Genomic DNA, 25,192 nt, shown 5'->3' on the forward strand with positions numbered 1-25,192 from the left:
TTTGGATGAGCCAAAGTCACATTAAGATTGAACCTTGAGGTGTCAAAATGGTAGCATGGGCTCTATCACAAAAATTGGCTGTCCAAATTTTCGCAGGAATGAAGTATATGCGGAGGACATCCCGTCCGTTCGTATTAATTTCGGTTCAGATGGCGAACACGTAATTAATCCAATATCTATACAATTTTTAGCAAAATACAACTATGGAACTACTGAGATATGAATGTTGCCACTAATTCTGAATTGGGCATCGAACGTTCATAAGATGCAAGACTGTATAGATGATATATCAGGTTTGTCGACTCTTTGCTGCTTGACAAGCTAATGTGGCACTTAGTCGGTATTCGAATTAAGGAACTTGAATGATCAAGGTTGAAAAGTAAATCTCCATGTAACTGTGAAGGATTACATAAAATGTTCGATATAGAAGTTGTGGCCGTCAACATGTGTAAGTTGTTCGCTCAAAATATAACACCACCAAGCATCTCTGTTTATAAATGCTCCAAACAATTCTGAAAAAGGTTTACATAGCGGTAAATATTATTGTCTTGAAAGATTACTAAAGTACATAAATGATAGCAATTATGGAAAATTTATGCCAAAGAGACTGTTGAAGAAAGACAAAAAGCCATCGCTTAATTAGGTATTTCATGTTTTAGTCACAGAAGATGCTGAGTAAGATTGAATACTGCCTAATTATCGATTTATTTTTAAAACTTGCCTTAGTTATTCTTGAAACAAGTAAAGAATTTATCTTCTTAAAATAGCATTGCATTACAGTTCCTTACAGATATCTGGAGGATATATGGGATTTCTCCAAAAAGTGGGTAGTGCTACGCCGATCGTCTAATTTCTGCACCGGCTTTCATAAAGCTCTCTCATACCAGCTCGGTGGTAAAATTCAATGCCTCTGGCGTATTTAGTTATTGATTATTGTGCCTTTAGTAGTTTTTAATAGTACCGTTATATGGTGAGTGAGCGGACTTATCCTCCGATTTAATTTTCACACTGGCGGTAGAAGTTCTTATAATATTGGTGCTGGGTGAATTTGGTTGTTGTAGTTTAAGTAGTATATGAGGTACGTGCACTTTTTAGTTAGGTCCACGCCAACTTTTTAAAAAAATGTTTCCCACAGGTGCCCATTGCTACAGCGATCCTCTGTGCCAAATTACAGTTTTATATCTTAATTAAGTCCTTAGTTATGACACTTAATAGGTTTTCGGTTAATGGCGATTTGTGGGCGTGGCAAGGCTTTGATTACGCCCATCTATACTAAGGAACCTGTATACTAGGTATACAGATACAAGATATCTCAATTTTTACTCAAGTTTCAGCTTGCATGGATGGACGGACGGACAGGCAGACAAAACCCTATATCTACCTCGATTAGTTTTAGGTGATACGTACAACCGTTAGGCAAACAAAATTATAATGCTCTGTAGCAACTGGTTGCAAGAGTATAAAACCATTTACGATATTGTCTTTTGACTTAGTTAAAATTAAAAGTTAGTATTAAGTATACATGTATAAGGTTCTAATCTGTGCATATATCTATTTTTTTATATATCTGTACAGACAGTGTAGTGGATGTACCACAATCACATGAACTTTCCATCGACGTAATTGAGGGTACCTTGGAGTGTTCAAACCACCAGCCGGAGGAAATACTGCCACCTCCTAGTCCTGTTAGTTCATCTTATAGTGAATTAAGGAAAGCAACGACTGTGTTTAAAAAAACCTTTCATCCTTGCTATGTAAAAAACCATGAATCAAAAGTTAATTGTAATGATTCCAACATTCACGATCTTTGTGGACCATATATGAATGTTACTTGCAGCAATGACTTCAATTCATATTGTACAACATTACAGGTAAGATAATTAACTAATGTGAGCATATTAAAACATATACAACATTAAGGGGCTATACCAGTATGACGCATGAAAAATTAGGCGATTTTCGTAAATTTTTTTAAAAGAAAGCACTAGATTGAATGTTTCGACGTTCTATGAACGTAATAAAGTATATTTTTAGTGCCGAAAAAAAAGTGGCTCAACTGCTGGCATGATTCCGGTCGAATGAGTAGCTGAATCAAAAAAAATCAAAATGTTTATTAAACTTAAATATATTTTCTATACAATGAACTACGATCTTTGAAAAATATCAAAAATTAAGAAAATGGCGTAATTTTGAAAAAAAAAAATCGTTTTTTTTACTAAAAAAAATGGTGGTTTTTTTAATGCCAAATTGACAATTTTCAACCAATCAAAAAGATCGTAGTCTATTGTATAACAAATGTATTCAACTATATCCAGTTTTAATTTGAAGTCGATCGGTCAATTTCTCGTTGAGTTATAATGTCAGCAATTTTGAAAAATGTCGTTTCGAGAAAAACGCGTTTAAAGTTTCACTTATGTATATATGTTTGCAGCCATTCAAAAACAATTGAAGGTATGACCTCTATAATGTCAGCAATTTTGAAAAATGTCGTTTCGAGAAAAACGCGTTTAAAGTTTCACTTATGTATATATGTTTGCAGCCATTCAAAAACAATTGAAGGTATGACCTCTATAATGTCAGCAATTTTGAAAACTGTCGTTTCGAGAAAAACGCGTTTAAAGTTTCACTTATGTATATATGTTTGCAGCCATTCAAAAATAATTGAAGGTATGACCTCGCCAATTTCACAGGATATTTTTGAATATATAAACTATCGAAAAAGAAATTTTTTGAAAGTGTCACACTGGTATAGCCCCTTAAAGGTTTCTTTAGAATAAGGAACTATATGTTTTAAATTTTCTTACGCTTCTAAAATAAGGAATTAAATGATAACTAATTGTGGTTTCATATATTTAACAATGCTTAACCTAAATCTATTCTCTTTACATTACACAGACTGACTATAATAGTAGCATCGATATTTACAATAATGGAAGTTCCTCACAGGTACGCTCAACATAATAAATACACCATACTACTACAAGTACGAATTAAGTAACCTTTAGAACAGTGGTTCCCAAACTTATTTTGTCCACTGCCCAATTTGAGAATAAATATTTTTTTAGCGCCCCCATTTTTTCACCTATTTAAAAACCACTATAACTTCAAATTAAATTAATTAATTATTGTGACCTACTCGTATATATGTATATTAACGGAGAATTCTAAACGAAACTTTTACTACAACCCGCAGCTTGAAACCTGAGCGCAGTAGGTAACATACAACGGCGCTTAGGTCTCAAGTTAACTCTTACGGGCTCCACCTGCCAATAAGAATGATTATTGAAACACAACTTTATAGTATTAAAACAGAGAATCTTTTATTAAAAATAAAACTATAATAATCGATCCATATATAAAAACTAATGTGAAGGATGAATCTGATGCTGTTTAATACGTTTGTTAATTCAGGTTCTAATTTACTCAAGAACAGTCGCAAGTCGCCAAGTTCCGTAAGAAGCAAAGAATCGTTGAACGATTGACCACAATCCAGGGTACAATTGCGGGATCAGTTTTTGTAGCCAAAATTCTTGGTAGCCATTTTTGAACTTGATTTTATTTCCTCGTTTGTTGTGAATTCTATAAGTTCTTCTTCCAGCTGAGGTGACATTGCTGTGTTGACATTTGAATACAGATCCAACACCCAGTCTGGTATTTCCAAGTTCAAAATGTCCTGGTATCGTTCGGTGAAGTCAATGTGGAGGTTTTCCAAGTGTTGGCAGTAGGCAAACAATTCGCCGTTACTGCATGATAGTGATAAATTCGGAAAATTGTGAAACTCGCGTCTGCCCAGATTCTTTTTGTGTAGAAGTAGTTTGGCTGCGAAAGCAGCAACGACGTTTTTTGTTTTAATTAAATTTAGTTTATCGCCTTGCAGTTGGAGATTCATGTCGTTGAACAATTTATACAGGTCTGTCATGTAAGCTATATCATTCTTTGATGTTATGAGCTTGTCTTGCAATTCTGTATCTTTAGTTTCCAAGAACTCTATAACAGAGTCAAACAGGTTGTAAAATCGAGTCAGACAATTGCCTCTTGATAGCCAACGAACTTCAGTATGAAACAACAAACGATTGAAATCCTCGTCATTAGTAACACAAAGCTGATGAAATAATCTATCATTCAAAGAGCTGTTGCGGATCTTACTGACTGCTTTGATGACATATTGCAGTAATTGAAATAGTTTTTCACTTAAGTTTCTAGCAACTAAATGTTGTCTATGAATAACGCAATGTACACCAAGGACATTTTTTAAGTACGCTATGAAGCCTTTATGGCACGCTGTCATAGCCGGAGCATCATCCGTAGCAACTAAAATAATATTTTTCAAAGGAATCTCTTTCTCATCGCAAAGCTTTTCCAATATATTGAATATGGTTTCGCTTTTTGTATCGGTCTCTAAATTTCTAGTAAATAATAGTTCTTCACATATTTTCTCATCTTTAATAAAACTCACGTAAGACAAAAACAATGCTTCATTAGTGGGTAAGTGGACTCATCGAGCTGAATTGAAAATTGACTTGACCTCAGGTGATCGTACAATGATTCTTTAATGCTTTCAGCCATTTCATCAATTCGTCTTTCCACAGAATTATTACTCAAAGGAATTTTTCGGATAATATCTGCGGCCGGTTTATGAAGCATAGTAGTTATTACTTCATTTATTGCCGGCAATATTAACTCTTTTCCGATGTTATGTGGTTTGCCTTTTTGAGCAATTAACAAAGAGTTATTGTACGAAGCTCGAAGTCCGTCGTCATTTTTCTTAGCAGCCGCCGAAAGTAGTTTTGCTACACTTGGTTGAGTATTATGCTTCTTCTCTAGGTCTTGAAAATATGCTACATTCTAGTCTTTCTTATCTGGATGCATTTTATTGAAATGATCTTGCAGTCTTGAAGGCTTCATCCGAAAATGTTTTTAGACATAGAAGATACAAAGGCGACGATGGGTTTGTGGGATTTTCAATGAATCCGAATTTAATATATTCCGCACAATATTGCCGTCTCTTCCTGTTTACTTCCGACATTGTTTTGCTTTGAGAAATACGTTCAATTTCGCGAGTAGTGTAAAGGAGGCGTAAGTGCTGCTCATCTATTGCGCGCAAAACCACAAATGAAAATAAAATAAATATTACATTGTTTATATAGGAATGCTTAAGCAGCACCCACCGACAGGAATAAAACAAACATGCATTAACTCGTTTATCTCCTTCGACGCTCAATCGTGCACAACAAGTCCGAACAAGTATTCAATGAACCAGCCGATTGATACGGGAATGCACAATTTGAGTTATTTAACAAAAACTTGTTAAAATATGATAGATATCTACGAGTACTAATAACTGTTAAAATGCGAAAGTGTGTCTGTTGCCTTTTTATTTGTTTGTTTATGTCTACTTTCATTGTGAAACGGAGCGACCGATTGACATGATTTTAATTTTTTCCTATGTTCAGTAAAATAGAACAGATATATGAACTACGCGGAGAGAAGTATAGATCCGAGTTTGAGCAATCTTTTAATTTATATTAGTTGATGTTCACAAGTTGTTGTTGAGAGTCGAGAGCTCATGCAGTAGTTGTCTAAGAGGCCTTCTAGCTAAATAAAATTACAAATCACTCCCCAGGCCTCTACACAACGCCCCCATTTTCTTTCTGGGTATCTTACCGCCCCCTTGACACCTGCAGCGCCCACAAGGTAGGTTATCGCCCACTTTGGGAAAGACTGCTTTAGAATATAAAAAACCGCTTAATTGGACGACCTATTCAATTAAAAAAGAAAACATAAAATGTCCACTTTTCGTATTTATTTAGTTTTTATAACGATATTTCATCAATAATTTTAACTTTAACCTGAAAAAATATAAAAACGAAAACAAGACAATGTGCTCATACGAGTATAGTATACATTATGTGTTTAATATCGGGTGATTTTTTAAGAGCTTGATAACTTTTTAAAAAAAAAAAACGCATAAAATTTGCAAAATCTCATCGGTTCTTTATTTGAAACGTTAGATTGGTTCATGACATTTACTTTTTGAAGATAATTTCATTTAAATGTTGACCGCGGCTGCGTCTTAGGTGGTCCATTCGGAAAGTCCAATTTTGGGCAACTTTTTTCGAACATTTCGGCCGGAATAGCCCGAATTTCTTCGGAAAATGTTGTCTTCCAAAGCTGGAATAGTTGCTGGCTTATTTCTGTAGACTTTAGACTTGACGTAGCCCCACAAAAAATAGTCTCAAGGCGTTAAATCGCATGATCTTGGTGGCCAACTTACGGGTCCATTTCTTGAGATGAATTGTTCTCCGAAGTTTTCCCTCAAAATGGCCATAGAATCGCGAGCTGTGTGGCATGTAAAGCGCTTCATCTTGTTGAAACCACATGAGTCAACATTTAAATGAAATTATCTTCAAAAAGTAAATGTCATGAACCAATCTAACGTTTCAAATAAAGAACCGATGAGATTTTGCAAATTTTATGCGTTTTTTTTAAAAAAAAGTTATCAAGCTCTTAAAAAATCACCCGATACCATGTTCAGACCGAAAATTTAAAAGATTAGATTATATTTAAGCATTTCATAACCCAACAGTGTTCTCACTGCCGTTAGAAAGATCAAAAAACAGCTGTTATTGTCATTCAAGAATTCACATCGCTCAATATTTACCAAAAGAAAAGATTGTCATATAGTATTTTGAAGTAAAAAGACGGTTTTTTTAATATTTTCCATATAACAGAAATAATGGATGCATTTTTTTCATTTGTTAAGTCGATTTTCAGATGAAATTAGATACATTGCTTTAAAAAAAATTTGTTTTTTTACATTTTTTTCCCTTTGTAGTGTCTAAATCAGCTGTGATAATGTAACAGATTTCCAGTGCTGACAAGTAGATTGCGCAAAATCAGAGTCGCACAGAGAGATTTAGCGTGGATCAGTTTCAAATCATTTCAATAAAGTGATTTGGAACTGTCATTTTTGTATGGCGAAATCTTGATTAATTTTTAAGATTAGTGGGATAATCCATTCAACAGCCGAAATGGTGTGATTAAGTGTCGGCCTGAACATGTTACAATCGCCTAGTTGAGATAATCAAACTTTGTCGCAGAAATTTTCAAAATTTGAAAAGTGAACTTTCTGAATATATGATGGTTATTTTTGAGAAACGAAAATTAGTTGGTGAAATTTTAGTTTGAATGAAAAAACGAAAATTCCTATGTTAAATGTATGGGAACCTAAAAGAAAAATAGCGTAGCCTTAGGATTAAGCTACAGCGCCTGGCTTGAAGGATGATTTTTTGTTTGTCAATCACTAAGAGTTGAAAAAAAAAATTCAAAAATTTTTTTTGAAGCACCCTAGTATATATATACTTAGAGATCATTAAGCATTCAACATACATATTTTAATCACGTCAAGCAAACTTATTTTAAAATAATCCTTAAATAAGAACTGTGTGATTTAAACTGAACGGAAAAGATAAATTCAGTACATTGAGTTGATGGGGAAAACGTCAACACGAAATTGTTTATATTAAGAGGTTTAGACCAATTCTATTATTCTTGTTGTAGAGGTCATTCATATTTAGTGTTAAACCAAATAATTTTTAAGGAAAATTGTCCAATAAATTGCATTAAAAAATCGCAAAGGTATATACGAGACAATACTTTCATGCAATTTTATAAATATACTAGCTTATACCGCGGATCCGCTCGCTTCTTGTTTTCAAGAATATCATTAATTACACTGGTAAACAAAAATCCACTTGTTTTTTTTTGACATGAACAGAACAACGTGTTTATTATGTAAAAATTGCCAAAAATGCAGAAAATGTCTACAGATTTCTTCTATCACCTATAGGTTTTTTGCTATGAGGATTTTTGTTTAAAAAGAACAGCGATAGATATATTATTGCAGTATTTTATTTTATTAACTAAAGAGTACCTTAAAATGTTACTGTCGATATTTTGTTTAACAATGTTCAGCAGTAATCGACCAGCAAACTGGCACTCCACTTGCCTTGGTACAATTTCTCCTTAGTCCAAATGTTTTGGTGGAACCGTTCCCCACTCGTCACTTACGGCCTCTAAATTTTCGGAGAAAAAATCCAGATGGAAGCCCGGAATGTTAGTTTTAAGAGACATGTTGCAACCCATTTTGTTATAGACAGTAAGTAGTTCAGTTATAAGATCTTTGTAATTGTCAGCTTTCACAAACGCACTGCAGGCTCGTATTTCAGTTTAATTGAGCATTACCTCAAATGTTATATATTTCATTAGTTCTCTTCTATTCCCTCCTTAATTTTTGCCTCACTGACTCTTGGAAATTTTTGTTTCAGATACAAGAACCCTCTTCAATTTCTATCCACTGTCTTAACAAAATTCTTCATTAAACCCAATTTAATATGCAAAGGTGGTAGTAATACCTTTCTAGGATCAACTAGAGGTTCACTGGTAACGTCTTTTTTATCCCGGAGTGAGTGACTGTCGTACTTGCCACTGCTTCTGTACATAATGACAATCGCTCGCACGGCTGTCCCATTCGCAAAGGAAGCAACAATATTTCGTATATCCTAGTTTCATTCCAAGAATAAGGGCTATTACTTTAGTTCTCCACATATTCGCCCAAGTGTACTCATGATATCGGATGTGCTCTAAAAGAACTCTCATATTCTCATATGATTCCTTCATATGAACCGCATGAGCTAAGGGCACAGGTGGATATTTGTTACCATTATGAAACAATACCGCCTTTAAACTAAGTATAGAGAAATCAATGAATAGACGCCATAAACACGTGGATCATGTTTTCAGTGCGTTAAACAAAAGTTATACTAGATTCCCTTGTTAAAGAAAGCAATTTGTGAGGTCTTTCTGCCTTTTTCTGTAAAAGTAATATTTATATCACTTTGGAGAAAGTTCCTACCTTTTAGTCTAATGCTAAAAGTTCGGACTGCGATTCTAAAAGGCTTAGATGTCGAACTAAGTCATTAAGTTGACCCTGAGAAATTAGATGCGGCACTGTTGAACATCCTGATAAATCAAGTAAAGGATCGGTTGTAATTTCCTTTGCGGTTTCTGTACCATCACTTGAAGAGCTAGTGGATTCTCCAAGAATCTGGTGTTTTTTGAATAGAAAGTTGCTCACTGTGTTTGACAGGTTTTAAAGCTGATGGTACATTACTGTACTTAACCGTATGTTTAGACTTCGGTCCAATACCTTTAATATTTATAATAGCAGTCTGTAACATGGTCTTTAGGTTATCTTTCACATGTTACACAAGTTTTACAACAGATATGAGGAGCTCATGCTTTGTTTTGGTCCCCATCTTTAACATCAAAATACAGTTCGTAAGCTTTTATCACAAGCGGATTAAAATTACGTTTTTGCGAGTTAAAAGTTAGTTCTCCGCACACATAACAAAAATTGTTGGCACTATTTACTCACTGGCCCAGGCATTGTAAATTTTGGCAAATCTTCAACATAGTAATTTTAAAAACGTAAAAGAATGTGAACTCAAAAACCTTTTGTTATCAAAACATAGAACACGTAACCGATCGGACACCGTTAGTCTACTGATAAATTTTGTAAAATAAAATGATCGTAAAATACGCTGTTTACTTCAAACAAGCAGATAGAACCGGTATAAACCGGATAAATCCCTAATCGTATGAAAATATGAGATGATGCAATATAATGAAATTTTATATATTGTACAATCTTAAGCCACATGTTACAGTATATCTGTGGGTGACGGAAAAATTATGTTTTCATATTTGACTTCAGGATATCAAACTCCATTAGAAAAACCTAAGAATTTTCATGTCACAAATTATCTGACAATACCAGTGTAATTTGTAAAGCTAATAAATTTTGAGAAAAACCTTAATCGAAACATTTTCATTTGTCGAAGGTTTGAATTCACATTCTTCATTTTCTAACTATTTTAAAGTTGCTACTTTACATGAATCGCTGATTTCCAAACCCAAGGCATTGGTAATAGTTCTCCGAGTGGTAGAGCATTTATCTAGATCTACTTGGTTTATACATAAGCGAATATTGTTTCAAATCAAACTTGTATATTAAATATTCTGCTTTTATTTCTGAAATAATCATATTACTTTTGTATTTTATTAGAAGTGGATTTAATTTTTATACGTTTGACGGTATATACGATATTAAGGGCATTTCTATGTTTATGACTAGCCAGTCATTGATTATAAATTTCTTTCAATTTATTACCTGATAGCTACCCAGGTAGTATTAACTTGTAGATTGTTTCTAATAAATGTAATTTCTTCATTAAGTTGTGAAGCCTTTAATAGTTTTGGATTTATGCGACCATGATTTATGTCAATTGGGAAATTGATTACGAAGTTTGAATTTCTTCATATTCGTCCATAACTAATCCTATTCAAAGGGTTAATATTTGAAACATCAAGGTCATGTAGTTAGCATTTTGATTTTTTATTAGTTCGTTATAAAATTTATTAAGTTGTTCATTAATTTTTTCAAAATATTGATAACTTCATCTGTTGGTTCTTTTTTAATATTTATGGTAGAAACAACTCTTATTGTCTGCTTTTTTAAATAATTTTGCTATATCCTTTTGGTTGTCGAAAATATTTCTAATCTTCCATATTCTAAATCATATATGGTAGATTGAATCAACGAACACAAACGGTGCTCGCCTTTTTCTATTTTGTACTTCCATGAAGAATTTATTATTTACTTTAAGGTTATTATATCTGCTCTTTAAAGCTGCAGTAACCATCATACAGGCATCTTCGTAATGGGTCAATATTTTGAATTGATGTTCAAGTCTATTGAGGTTTTCTGTTTCAGAAGCTTCAAAAAAAGATTGTTTTTGCTTGCTTAAATTTTTTTAAAAATTATCTAAGAATATGTCCCCAAAGTTATATCGGGTGATTTTTTAAGAGCTTGATAACTTTTTTTAAAAAAAAAACGCATAAAATTTGCAAAATCTCATCGGTTCTTTATTTGAAACGTTAGATTGGTTCATGACATTTACTTTTTGAAGATAATTTCATTTAAATGTTGACCGCGGCTGCGTCTTAGGTGGTCCATTCGGAAAGTCCAATTTTGGGCAACTTTTTCGAGCATTTCGGCCGGAATAGCCCGAATTTCTTCGGAAATAATGTCTTCCAAAGCTGGAATAGTTGCTGGCTTATTTCTGTAGACTTTAGACTTGACGTAGCCCCACAAAAATAGTCTAAAGGCGTTAAATCGCATGATCTTGGTGGCCAACTTACGGGTCCATTTCTTGAGCATTAATTGTTCTCCGAAGTTTTCCCTCAAAATGGCCATAGAATCGCGAGCTGTGTGGCATGTAGCGCCATCTTGTTGAAACCACATGTCAACCAAGTTCAGTTCTTCCATTTTTGGCAACAAAAAGTTTGTTAGCATCGAACGATAGCGATCGCCATTCACCGTAACGTTGCGTCCAACAGCATCTTTGAAAAATACGGTCCAATGATTCCACCAGCGTACAAACCACACCAAACAGTGCATTTTTCGGGATGCATGGGCAGTTGGCCACCAAGATCATGCGATTTAACGCCTTTAGACTATTTTTTGTGGGGCTACGTCAAGTCTAAAGTCTACAGAAATAAGCCAGCAACTATTCCAGCTTTGGAAGACAACATTTCCGAAGAAATTCGGGCTATTCCGGCCGAAATGCTCGAAAAAGTTGCCCAAAATTGACTTTCCGAATGGACCACCCAAGACGCAGCCGCGGTCAACATTTAAAATGAAATTATCTTCAAAAAGTAAATGTCATGAACCAATCTAACGTTTCAAATAAAGAACCGATGAGATTTTGCAAATTTTATGCGTTTTTTTTTTAAAAAAGTTATCAAGCTCTTAAAAAATCACCCGATAGATGGGAATTCGAAATATTGTGGAAGCTATAGGAGAAAGAGTGGCCTAGCGTCTAGCAGTTATATGGGGGAAAAAATATTGACGCGCGATTTCTCGGTTTTTCATTTTTACGATTTTTCTTAAATAACGGGCAGGATAGAAAAAAACCCAAACGTCGTATAGACTTTTTAGGAATTTTCTTAGTTTAACTAGAATTATTAACAATTATGAATTTCGCTTTAATCAATTAATTCTTTCCCCCCCAAAAAATCGTCAAAAAACCGATTTTTTGAAGCTTCTAAACCAGGCTCCCCCCTTTTTAAAGTCTTGTACTTATGCACCCGATCATAATAAGTACCAAATTCATTATACTCTATTAAATTCCATTCTGAATTTATTATGTCATATACTAATCGGTTACAAATATATTGCTGTGTTATTTCTCAGCTTAGTCACTGAAGATCTTGGCTTAGCTGTATCATTAATGTATTGTATAATGATTTAGCTTGTGTGTTGTGTTGCTCATCAATTCATTTACTTTACTCGACCGTTATGAGTCGGAAGTTTTTTTATTATTCTTGAAGTCAATAAACTTGTAACCTGATTTGGGTCATCTGTTATACTGCTGTTTGTTGCTTTCAGTGGGCACAATTTATGAACGGGCCGTTTAAGTATGCCATTTTGTAATTTTAGAGTTACAACTCTTACATTTCCATCAAGTCCTGGATGAGTTTTAAAAATTTTAATAATGGCCACTTGGGTGGATGAGTTTCTTCATCTTTAATAATTACTATTTGTCCTTCTGCTAGATTGACCTGTTTGGTTTTCCATTTCATTTGTTTTCGCAACATTACAACATATTCGCTTTCACATTGTTTCCAAAAGTTTCCTTAAATTTTCTTCTTCTTTACTGGCGTAGACACCGCTTACGCGATTATAGTCGAGTTAACAACAGCGCGCCAGCCGTTTCTTCCTTTCGCAATGTGGCGCCAATTGGATATTCCAAGCGAAGTCTTTCTTCACCTGGTCCTTCCAACTGAATGGAGGTCTTCCTTTTCCTCTGCGCCCCGGCGGGTAGTACTCGACGCAGTGAATACTTTCAGAGCTGGAGTATTTTCGTCCATTCGGACAACATGACCTAGACAGCGTAGCCGCTGTCCTTTATTTCGCTGAATTATGTCAATGTCTTCGTATACCTCATACAGCTCATCGTTCCATCGAATGCGATACCATAAATCTTTCACAGAACCTTTCTCTTAAAAACTCAAAACGTCGACTCATCAGTTGTTGTTATCATCCAAACCTCTGCACCAGGGATAATGGGATGCTCGACTTATTCCAGTGTGAGAGCATTTCAAAATTAGCGTTTTTTATAACATTTTCCATTGTGGCCAGATCGAAGAAAATAAGAATTTTTGGTCATTTAAATTAAAACACCTAAGATTTATTACGATTGCAAATTATTATATATTGAACTTTTAACATATGGCGAAAGTACTTAAATCCTTTTTTATGATTTTATGGCATATTAAAACAACTATCTTTTTATATTTCAATTGAATTAAGCCTGTTAGTTTCTAATTAGAAGATGTTTTTAATGATTTGTTATTGAAATATAATTCTACTATGCAAAATGTTTCATGAAATATTAGATTTCGCATTTTCTTTAATTTCTATTATTTTAAATTTTTTATTAGCGATCTTGAACGGGAACAAATCCTTCCGTTCACACATATTTTTGGCATAATTTCGATCTGGCAGTTCCAGTCATTCCAATTGCAAAACGTCAAAACCTACCCAATCCAACCAACTGTCAAAGCTCGGTAGATGAGCGGTTCTCACATTTCCAGTGACCGGAGAGTTGGACATCTCTTTATCTCTGCTCTGCTCCATATAGTAGGACGCGAATAATGAGTGACTTACAGAGTTTGGTTTTTGTTCGTTGAAAGAGGACTTTACTTCTCAATTGCCTACTCAGTCCAAAGTAGCACCTGTTGGCAAGAGTTATCCTGCATTGGATTTCTAGGCTAACATTGTTGGTGGTGTTAATACTGGTTCCTAAATAGACGAAATTATCTACAACTTCAAAGTTATAATTGTCAACAGTGACGTGAGAGCCAAGTCGCGAGTGCGATGACTGTTTGTTTGATGACAGCAGATATTTCGTCTTGCCCTCGTTCACTGCCAGACCCATTTTCTTTGCTTCCTTGTCCAGTCTGGAGAAAGCAGAACTAACGGCGCGGGTGTTGGCGCATGGTGAATATCTGGTCGGTTGTTGATTTGCCAGGTCTAAAGCCACACTTATAAGGTCCAATCAGTTTGTTGATGGTGGGCTTTAATGTTTCACACAATACGCTCCAAAGAACCTTATACGCGATATTGAGGAGGCTTATCCCACGGTGGTTGGCGCAGATTGTGGGGTCTCCCTTTTTGTGGATTGGACAGAGCACACATAAAATGCAATCGTTGTTCATGATTTCGTCTGACCATATTTTACAAAGAAGCTGATGCATGCTCCTTATCAGTTCTACGCCACCGTGTTTGAATAGCTCGGCCGGCAATCCCCCGCTGCTTTGTTGTTCTTGAGACGGGTAAGTGCTATTCGAACTTCTTCATGGTCGGGCAATGGAACTTCTGCTCCATCGTCATCGATTGGGGAATCGGGTTCGCCTTCTCCTGGCGTTGTGCGTTCACTGCCATTCAGCAGGCTGCAGAAGTGTTCCCTTCATAATTTAAGTATGCACTGGGCATCGGTGATTACATCACCTTTGGAGGTTCTACAAGAGTATGCTCTGGTTATGAAACCTTCTGTAAGCCGCCGCAGTTTTATGTAGAATTTTCGAGCATTACCCCTGTCGGCCAGCTTATCAAGCTCTTCGTACTTACGCATTTCGGCCTCTTTCTTTTTCTGTCTGCAAATGCGTCTCGCTTCCCTCTTAAACTCTCGGTATCTATCCCATCCCGCACGTGTTGCGTTCGGTCGTAACGTTGCGAGGTATTCAGCCTGTTTTCTCTCCACTGCGACACGGCACTCCTCGTCGTACCAGCTGTTCTTTTGTACTTTTCGAAAACCAATGGTTTTGGTTGCAGCTGTACGTTTAAAATGCCGTCCCACAGTTCCCTTATATCGAGTTGTTGACAAGTGCTCCGAGAAAGCAGGAGTGCAAGTCGAGTAGAAAATCGTTCTGCTGTCTGTTGTGATTGCAGCTTCTTAACGTCGAACCTACCTTGAGTTTGTTAACGTGCGTTTTTTGCTGTACATCTATCACAACATGATCGATCTGGTTGGTTGTTTTTCGATCCAGAGACAGACAGGTAGCTTGATGAATTTTCTTATGCTGGAATCTAGTGGTACAGTTAACCATATTTCGGTCCCCGGCGAAATCGATCAGCCTCGATCCATTTGGGGATGTTTCGTCATGGAGGCTGAATTTACCTACCGCAGTGCCAAAGATACCTTCTCACCTCGAATCCCACACCAAATTTGCGCTCCTTTATATGACCACTGTAGTAAATGCCACAAGCACCTACTCGCCTCAGTCCTTGTCCCGTCCATCACATTTCGTGGACGGCGGTGATGTCAGCCTTCACTCTAACGAGGACATCAACCAGCTGGGCGGCTTCACCTTGACAATTAGGGGACCGGACATTCCAGGTGCATTCCCCCAATTCGTAGTCTTTATTTCGTTTGCCATGGTCGTCATCAAAAGGGGGGTCTCTCATACGAGGCTGATTGTTAATTTTCATGGGGGATATTTTTTTACGTGGCGGGTCCCAAACCCAGCGCACAATCCTATGTAGGGGATATTTCGCCTTCTCACTTTAGCTCTCCTTCGAACGGATGTTCTTACGCTACCCAGAGGATACGTGGTTTAAAACCGGAAGTCGTGAGCTGCTTGAGCCTTATGTAAAAGAATCGTTTCTGGCCACTCCCAAGTGAATGGCGAACAGAGAACTTTCCTCACTTGCGCGAACTTCCACACTTGATTCCATTCTCCATAATATAATTAAAGGAATATTTAAATTGGCAATCTACATTTTTTATTGACTTCGCAAATTACTTAAGGAATAGTACATACTTAAACATGTATGATCTAACAATATTTTCACAAATATTTTATCACTTGAATTAAATATTACGTAAAATATGTCACATTCTCTGCGCCGTATATCGTTACACACGCATACATATGCTATTTGTTATGTTGTATAACTGCGCAAAAATGAATCAGAAGAGGGCGCGTCATTTACTGAACCCGCAAGTAGCTGTGTGATGCTATTTTCTTTTTTTAAGTAACAAATATTCAAATGATTTTTATGTGATTATTGAACAAATGCTTATGATTTAAGCTATACTTTTTTTTATACATATATGAATTTTTTGACTGTTAACATAAAAGAATACATATGGGTATCACAAATTACGGTACCCCGCCAGCAGCTATTTTGTTTATTTTTTTTTTTAAGTAAAAAAAATATCAAACCTCCACGCTTTACTGTGGCTGATACATAGATGGTACTACTAATACCATTTATATGATTTCTAGTCAGCCCCCACATGTAAAAAATGCGCATAAAAATTTAGAAACTGAGGAACTATTAGGTAATGGGACATAGCATTTTGGGAAAAACTACTGTAGCGTTGAAATCAACCGTTGAAAAAAGATTTGCTAAGTAGGAAAGAGGCGAAATGAGCATCGAGGACAATGAGGTTAGTGGGCACCCTAAGGAGGCGAAAGCTCTGTTCGAAGTGAATACTGTGCAAGTTCATAATTCAACAAAAACGACAAATTGCTGATTCTGAGGAGTGTGTGTGTGCTCTCATCGTAATAAAACCGAATTTTTTCGTCGGTGTGTGACAATAGAAACAGCCTAGTGTACTGCACATTATGAACCGGTTCTCACGCGTGGAGAGACGAAAAAGTCGACTGGGAAGCTTGGCATTAGTCTTTTTGGATGCACGTGGTATAACATTGATCGACTAATTGCTGAGCCAGTTATAGTCAATTGCACTGCGTATTTGGTTACAGTTCTATTCCCATATCATATTACACATATCTCCAATTAAAATAGACCTTTTTATCAACACTGCAGTTATTCCGCTAATTTTTTATGCTAGATGTCGCGTTTGGTTTGTTATGAATGCATTTGCGTCCTTACGGGTTCGTCCTAAAAACAAAACTGCCTTGTTCAGGAGCAACAATTAGCATTACCCATTTACTAATTGCCTTTTAACGTAAAGAGAAAAACAGTATCATATGTCCGTCCCTTGGTTCTGAGCTACCTCCCCAACAAATTTCAGCCACATCGGTTAGCCATTCTTGAGTTATAATTGGTGTAACTACCAACTAACTCTTTTATATAGGTACATATATCGATTGAAAAAATGCTTCTGAAATATAATTTTTTTTATCTATGAATTGTTTTGACTTTGAACATAAAACGATGCATAAAGATATGTATCGATATATGTATGTATGTATGCATGGATATCTCAAATTACGGCACCCTGTCAGTAGCTGTGTGATGCTATTTTGTTTTTTGTTTTAGGTAAAAAAATATTCCAATGATTTTTATATGATTATTAAGCAAATGCTTATGATTGTTTTTTTTTATTAATATATATCAATTGTTGGGAATTTGAACATACAACGATGAAAAGTAGCCTATGCCCGTCCCGGGGTTTCAACCTACATCCTCTGTAATTTTTAGTCAAATCGGTTCAGCAGTTCCTAATTTATAAATATCTACTTGTATTGCAAATTCGATGGGGATTTTGCAAAAATTAGGTAAGACCTTCTACAGACATAGAAGAGTACCTCTCAAATTTTCACGTCTTACCGTGCTGTGGTTCAGACGTTATGCGGGCGCATAACGAAATAGCGTTTGACGAATATACATACATATGTATATAAGAAAGCTCATACAATGGCCGACAATATATTCCACATAAAACTTATTAGAAAAACAAAAATTATTATTTGATGAGGGGTTCGGGTAACCTGGTGAAACTGTTAATACCAATCGTTACAAACAACAAATGATCAATTAGAACCATACATTGATCGAAATACGATCAGAGTAGGCCATAGGCATGGTATCCACAAATTGCCAGAAAGGTGGTCAAAATGTCTAAAAAGCATTGGTCGATATTTTTATAACTTTTATAACTTTCACATTCAAAATTAGTATTTAATTTCCAGAAGAAAAATTATCTTACATATAAACATACACAGACATCTTACATATGAACGATATAACGCCAACCGGAAGTTTAAAAATCTCATATTAAGCATATGAGCTTTTATCTATTTTTTTACTATACCCGGAATTGACATTACTTCATATGACTGGTGATTGTATGTCAGGTACCTTAGTGAAACACGGGGAACATTTTTTCGCATGTGGCATAGTGTGTATTACAGGCAAAAATAAATACATTCGGGTTAATACTACCCCCTCTTCCCATATTTTCCTGAGGGAATTTCTCGGACTTTAATTCTTGCAAGTTGCCAGAGTATAAAATGTTCGGAAATGTTTAATAAAACGTTGTTCAAGGGCGTGGTGCAACTTTTACAGGTTTTTGTTTTGCTGGGACAAAGTGAAAGTCCTTAAGTGGTTATTGGTACCGTGTATTTTTGGCAGTAATAAAAGCATTAACGACTACAACATTTACGGAAGTGAAAAAATATTCTGTGCCACCATTTTTGCTTTTCCTGATCAATTTAGTTGATCAGACTTGTCAACGATATTCATGTGCATATTATGATTGTGTATAATTTTAGGTTAGTGAACCACCCCGCAAAACTAATACGGCTGTGTAAACTGACGTTGAGCAACGCGAAAAGCTCCGTCAGGGCGACTCCCTATCGTGCGACTTTTTCAATCTGCTGCTAGAGAAAAAAGTTCGAGCTGCAGAACTTAATCGAGCGCCGTTATTTTTGCTTTCTCCAAACTGGACAGGGAAGCAAAGCAAATGGATCCGGCAGTGAAGGAAGGCAAGACGAAATATCTCCTGTCATCAAACAGACAGTCGTCGCACTCGCGACTTGGCTCTCACCTCACTGTTGACAGTCATAACTTTGAAGTTGTAGATAGTTTCGTATATTTGGGAACCAGCATAAACACCACCTACAATGTCAGCCTGGAAATCCAACGCATGCTACTGCGGACTGAGTAGGCATTGAAAAGTAAAATCCTCTCTCGACGAACAAAAACCAAACTCTATAAGTCGCTCATAATTCCCGTCCTACTATATGGTGCAGAGGCTTTGACGATAACATCAACTGATGAGTCGACGTTGAGAGTTTTCGAGAGAAAAGTTCTGCGAAAGATTTAAGGTCCTTTGCGCATTGGCCAAGGCGAATATCGCATTCGATGGAACGATGAGCTGTACGAGATATACGTATTCCTTGATAAATTTATTCCGAACATGGAAGTTAGATAAAACTCGTTTTTCAATCCATTTCATAAACATTACTACTCTTTCTGTTGGCTTCTTCGTACGGCACATTAATTGTTGCGCAATGTGGTTATTAGGGTGTGTCATTCTGAGGCAACCTTTTCTTTTAACTGAAAAAATGTGAAAAAAAGTCGCTCAAAAGATGAGCTCTTAATATTAATATTGCTCTTTCAAATTTTCTGTTTTCCATACAAACAACATGGAAAAAAAATTAATTTTTTTTGTGGTGGTTATTGTGCGGAGGTTATTATATGTGCACGCGATGGCTGCCAGTAGGGATGGTAAACTCGATTCCGATTCTACTCGAGAATCGAGTTTTCTCGTAAAATAATCGATTATTAATCGCCTTCGACTACTGAAGATCGATTCCCAAAAATCGATTATTTTACAAGAAAACTCGATTCTCGAGTAGAATCGGAATCTGCTGCAATTATAGCTTCGGTTCTATTGGTCTAAAAACCATTTTTTATTTATTAAAGTTATTTATCAACTTAAGTCAAACAAATTTTATTCCGTAAATTAGAACACTCGAAAAATAGAATATTTTATCGAAATATCCTTCATTGTACAATCTAGCTGCAATGAATGACACCATTTAAATTATTTCTTTCATTATCGTTTTATGTATGACCATGTAATCATCTTTCGAGCAATACATCTCTGGATAAATCTTCAAATATTATCTGTACATATTTTCGAATCTCCGGATGTAGTGCTGTTGGATCTTCCCCAGAAGCTTCAGATTTTTTCCACTTACACCAGCTGTCGAGAACAGGCGGACAGTACTGACATTGTAAATTATCATTTGTAGAACGCTTTTCCTGGAGACATTGCTACGAATATCTAACCCGTAGTACAAAGATTCGATTTCCATGAAATTGTCCATTTCGCGGATGTTTAGACCGAGTTTCAAGTTCCTTTAGGATACGTTTTATTTTATTGTTTGTAATTTCTCGATATCGTTCCGTACAGAATGAGCTCAAAAGTAGACTGAGTAAAATTAACATCGACACCGGATCCCTCACAGCACAAACGGTTTTCTTCTCAAATAATGTTCTTTATAACAAATGTGCACATCTGTTTAATGGAATTTTCAACAATGCAAATGTTACAATATGGAAATTTAAGAGTTAAGGTAATTAAAGACGACCGGTTTTCATGGTAAAAAAAAATACTTTTTTGCGAATTTATTTCTTTAATATGGATTGAGTAATTTTTTTTTTTTGAATGGACCTTTTGTACATTATTGAGCATACTTTCGACAATGTATGGTCATTTTTTTTCGCCACTTTTTTAGTTTATAAATTTTAGACGCGTTTTTCTCAAAACTACACTTTCAAAGTTCGTGTTCACTGTCATTTCAAAACTGCTTGACCAATTCATTTCAAACTTTGTACACATTTTTGACTTATAAAATACCTCTCCTTATCGTTTAGTAAATTTTTTTTTACATTACATTACATTTTCCACCCACAAAATGGCACAATTTTTTATTAGAAAATAGCAATTTTCACTTTAAATGGCCGTAAAATTTTTGAAATGAAAAAAAAATTATCAGACGACGATGGTGGAAGATTTGATTATAATTTGACTATTTTTTTTTTGGTTCTTTATTTGCGTATATTTAAGAAATACACCCTGTCAAGAAAGTATGGGGAATTTATAAATGAAACGAAAATTATTCAACCATCATCCAAATTTATTTTATCGCCTTCAAAGTAACATCCATTTGAAGCGATGCACATCTGTCACACAGGAATGATAGTGTCAACGAAATAAGCGATCTAATTATTAACTATTACTAAAGTTCACGAAAAAATAAAAATCGATAGACACCGTGGCTAACATCGAAAACGCAGTCCATTATCCCCAGGAGTTTTTAAATTCATTAAACCCTTCTGTACGGCCACCACATGAATATGCTTTATTAACTGGAATTCCAATTTTGAGGAATTTAAGCTTTCCAAGCATGTGTAACGGGACTAAAACGAGAAAGTATGTGTGTACAAAATTATAACTTTTGAAATGATTGTTTAATACTCGTGCGAAGCCGGTGCGGGATGTTAGTAATGTATATTATTGCTGGCTTGGGGTTTAAAAAAGTTTTTATTCGAGTCATTTTGATTATTTCTTGGCTTGACTATTTATTTGTCTACTCGCTCAGCTATTTCGTACTGAGTTGTTAATAATTCTTTCATTTAATAACATTTTGGCGATTTTCTACTCGGCTTGCACTCCTGCTCTCTGAGAGCACTCATCAACAACTTGGTATAAGAGAACTGTGGGATTGTATTTCAAACTCCTTACGTACAGCTGCATCCGAAACCATTGGTTTTCGGAAAGTGCAAAAGAACAACTGGTACGACGAGGAGTGCGCGTCGCAGCGGAGAGAAAACAGGCTGCCTACCTCGCAACGTTACGATTGACCACAACACGTGCGGGATGGGATAGATACCGAGAGTTGAAGAGGGAAGCGAGACGCATTTGCAGACAGAAAAAGAAAGAGGCCGAAATGCGTGAGTAGGAAGAGCTTGATAAGCTGGCCGACAGGGGTAATGCTCGAAAATTCAACGAAAAAATGCGGCGGCTTACAGAAGGTTTCAAGACCGGAGCATACTCTTGTAGAACCCCCACAGGAGATCTAGTCACTGATGCCCAGAGCATACTTAAATTATGAAGGGAACACTTCTCCAGCCTGCTGAATGGCAGAGAATGCACAACGCCAGGAGAAGGCGAACCCGATTCCCCAATCGACGACGATGGAGCCGACGTTCCATTGCCCGATGATGAAGAAGTTCGAATAGCAATTACCCGCCTGAAGAACAACAAAGCGGCGGGGGCCGATGGATTGCCGGCCGAGCTATTCAAACACGGCGGCGAAGAACTGATAAGGAGCATGCATCAGCTTCTTTGTAAAATATGGTCGGACGAAAGCATGCTCAACGATTGGAATTTAAGTATGCTATGCCCAATCCATAAAAAAGGAGATCCCACAATCTGCGCCAACTACCGTGGGATTAGTCTCCTCAACATCGCATATAAGGTTCTATCGAGCGTATTGTGTGAAAGATTAAAGCCCAGCGTCAACAAACTGATTGGACCTTATCAGTGTGGCTTTAGACCTGGAAAATCAACAACCGACCAGATATTCACCATGCGCCAAAATTTGGAAAAGACCCGTGAAAGGAGAATCGACACACACCACCTCTTCGTCGATTTCAAGGCTGCTTTCGACAGCACGAAAAGGAACTGCCTCTATGCCGCGATGTCTGAATTTGGTATCCCCGCAAAACTAATACGGCTGTGTAAACTGACGCTGAGCAACGCGAAAAGCTCCGTCAGAATCGAGAAGGACCTCTCCGAGCCGTTCGATACCAAACGAGGTTTCAGACAAGGCGATTCCTTGTCGTGTGACTTTTTCAACCTGCTTCTGGAGAAAATAGTTCGAGCTGCAGAACTTAATAGAGAAAGTATCATCTTTTATAGGAGTGTACAGTTGCTGGCGTATGCTGATGATATTGATATCATCGGCCTTAACACCCGCGCCGTTAGTGCTGCTTTCTCCAGACTAGACAAGGAAGCAAAACAAATGGGTCTGGCAGTGAACGAGGGCAAGACGAAATATCTCCTGTCATCAAACAAACAGTCGTTGCTCTCGCGACTTGGCACTCACCTCACTGTTGACAGTTATAACTTTGAAGTTGTAGATAATTTCGTCTATTTAGGAACCAGTATTAACACCACCAAAAATGTCAGCCTGGAAATCCAACGCAGGATAACTCTTGCCAACAGGTGCTACTTCGGACTTGACGACGACATTGACATAGTTCAGTGAATTAAAAGACAGCGGCTACGCTGACTAGGTCATGTTGTCCGCATGGACGAAAACACTCCAGCTCTGAAAGTATTCGACGCAGTACCCGCCGGGGGAAGCAGAGGAAGTGGAAGACCTCCACTCCGTTGAAAGGACCAAGTGGAGAAGGACCTGGCTACGCTTGGAATATCCAATTGGCGCCACGTAGCGAAAATAAGAAACGACTGGCGCGCTGTTGTTAACTCGGCTATAATCGCGTAAGCGGTGTCTACGCCAATTAAGAAGAAGAAGAATGTGAACAAATGTGTAAAGAAGAGTTTAATTGACATTTTTATTATAAATCAATTAAATTATATAAATTTGCGAACGCGTATTCACCGCATAAATCGTCTCAATAAATATCTGTATATAATTATTGTTATTGAAATTGAGTGTTACAGTTTGGCGTTGGTTTTCATTTCCAAAGTGAAGAAAGTTATCCATATGTGCATAATAGGCCGGGTCGATTTATGGGAAGGCAAAAAAAATCGCCCATTGCGCTACGAAAATCATATTCTAGGGATCAAAATAAGAAACTTTGCCGAAGGAACCATACCTCTGAAACGAATTCTGATGTCCCCAAATTTGGGTCGAACTTTTGGGTAGGGGCAAAATTTCAAATAGAATTGAAATTACCATTTCATTCTTATTACCTCTGAAAGTGAGGAGAACTAAAGCAATAACCACTATGGTATTTCAAAAAAAATAATAAGTGAAGTGACCATTCCAAATCAAAAAGTTTACAATGAATCCACCATCCTCTACACCGCGAGATGAAGCAACTACATCAACAACTATCGAAAACCCAATGAGTCATATACCCAAGCATAATGTTACTGTTTTTGGTGTGTCTTCTGATTTGACTGATCTTAATTTACCAACCCATCTGGATATCTTGAGATATTATATTTACTTAAGCGAACGTGCTAAAACAGAACAAAAAAAGTTTTCCCATAAATCATTTACTATTCAAGTACAAGATTAGTTGATTGGAATTTGGGAAAAACTTGGTATACAAAAAATAACGCTGAAAAAAAGTGTATGTAATAAATTGAATAAATTGCTTGACAAGTATCAAGAGCAAATCAAGAGAAGAAACAACACCCAACAATTTACAGAGAATGTAAAATCTCTGGAAACATTTTTTTACATTGGAACATGTAAATGCGATTTGAAGGCAGCACCATGTGCATGCGGCTGGGTTCCCGAACGCCTCAAAGAGTTCATGCACGATCAACATAATCAGAGAAGACTAACAATGAATGCATTTATGATGGAAACTGAAGAGCAAGGAGCAACGTCTATGTCATCAATGCCAACATACCAAGATCCCGAAGATTCAACATACGCACCGCCACCGGTTCAAGAAGATATGGATAGAAGCACAAGTTCACAATACACAGAGAGATACGATTGTTTTAACTTTGCCTTGGTATGTGACAGATTTGGTCTGCCTGACAGAGTAGCATCAGCATTGGGAACCGCTCTTTTTGCAAGATTTTAAAATTAAAGATAAGCATGGAAACCTCTCATCATGAATAAATCGAAAGTTCGCAGAGAAAAAGAGAAATGCAGACAAGAAGTGCTTCGCAAACGGTTAGATGATATCAATTTGTTAGCGTTTTCATTCGATGGCAGAAAAGATGATACTTTAACGATAGATAAAATTGATGAGAAGTATCATACTAGGATGGTAAAAGAACCTCATCTTGTTATTTTGAGAGAACCCAATTCTGAATTGATTGGTTACGAAAGACTGGAACACGAAACCTAAATGGTTTTTTCAACGATAAAAATATATCACTGGATACATTAATTGGAATATGCACTGACGGTGAGCCAACAAACACTGGCCCACACGATGGAATTATACGACGATTCGAATTGCTGTTAAAAAGACCATTGCATTGGTTTGTTTGCCTTCTACACTTCAACGAACTTCCGTTTCGGCATTTGTTTGAAGCTTTGGATAAATCAAACAGCACTGGACCAAGATCGGCAACCGGAA

The 25,192-nt window shown here is 36.4% G+C and overlaps 1 protein-coding gene across 1 annotated transcript in view; it reads left to right on the forward strand.

The window, feature by feature from the left end:
- LOC120779436 (LIM domain-containing protein A) overlaps nt 1-25,192 on the forward strand; it is a 699,457-nt gene that overhangs the window by 470,410 nt on the left and 203,855 nt on the right. Inside the window, exons 2-3 of the mRNA XM_040111673.1 lie at nt 1,576-1,871; nt 2,896-2,946. Of these exons, the coding sequence (XP_039967607.1) occupies nt 1,576-1,871; nt 2,896-2,946 (347 nt within the window). The remainder of the gene's footprint in view (nt 1-1,575; nt 1,872-2,895; nt 2,947-25,192) is intronic.

Source organism: Bactrocera tryoni, unplaced genomic scaffold (genome assembly GCF_016617805.1).
Source record: "Bactrocera tryoni isolate S06 unplaced genomic scaffold, CSIRO_BtryS06_freeze2 scaffold_11, whole genome shotgun sequence".
In the NCBI taxonomy this organism is placed as follows: domain Eukaryota; kingdom Metazoa; phylum Arthropoda; class Insecta; order Diptera; family Tephritidae; genus Bactrocera; species Bactrocera tryoni.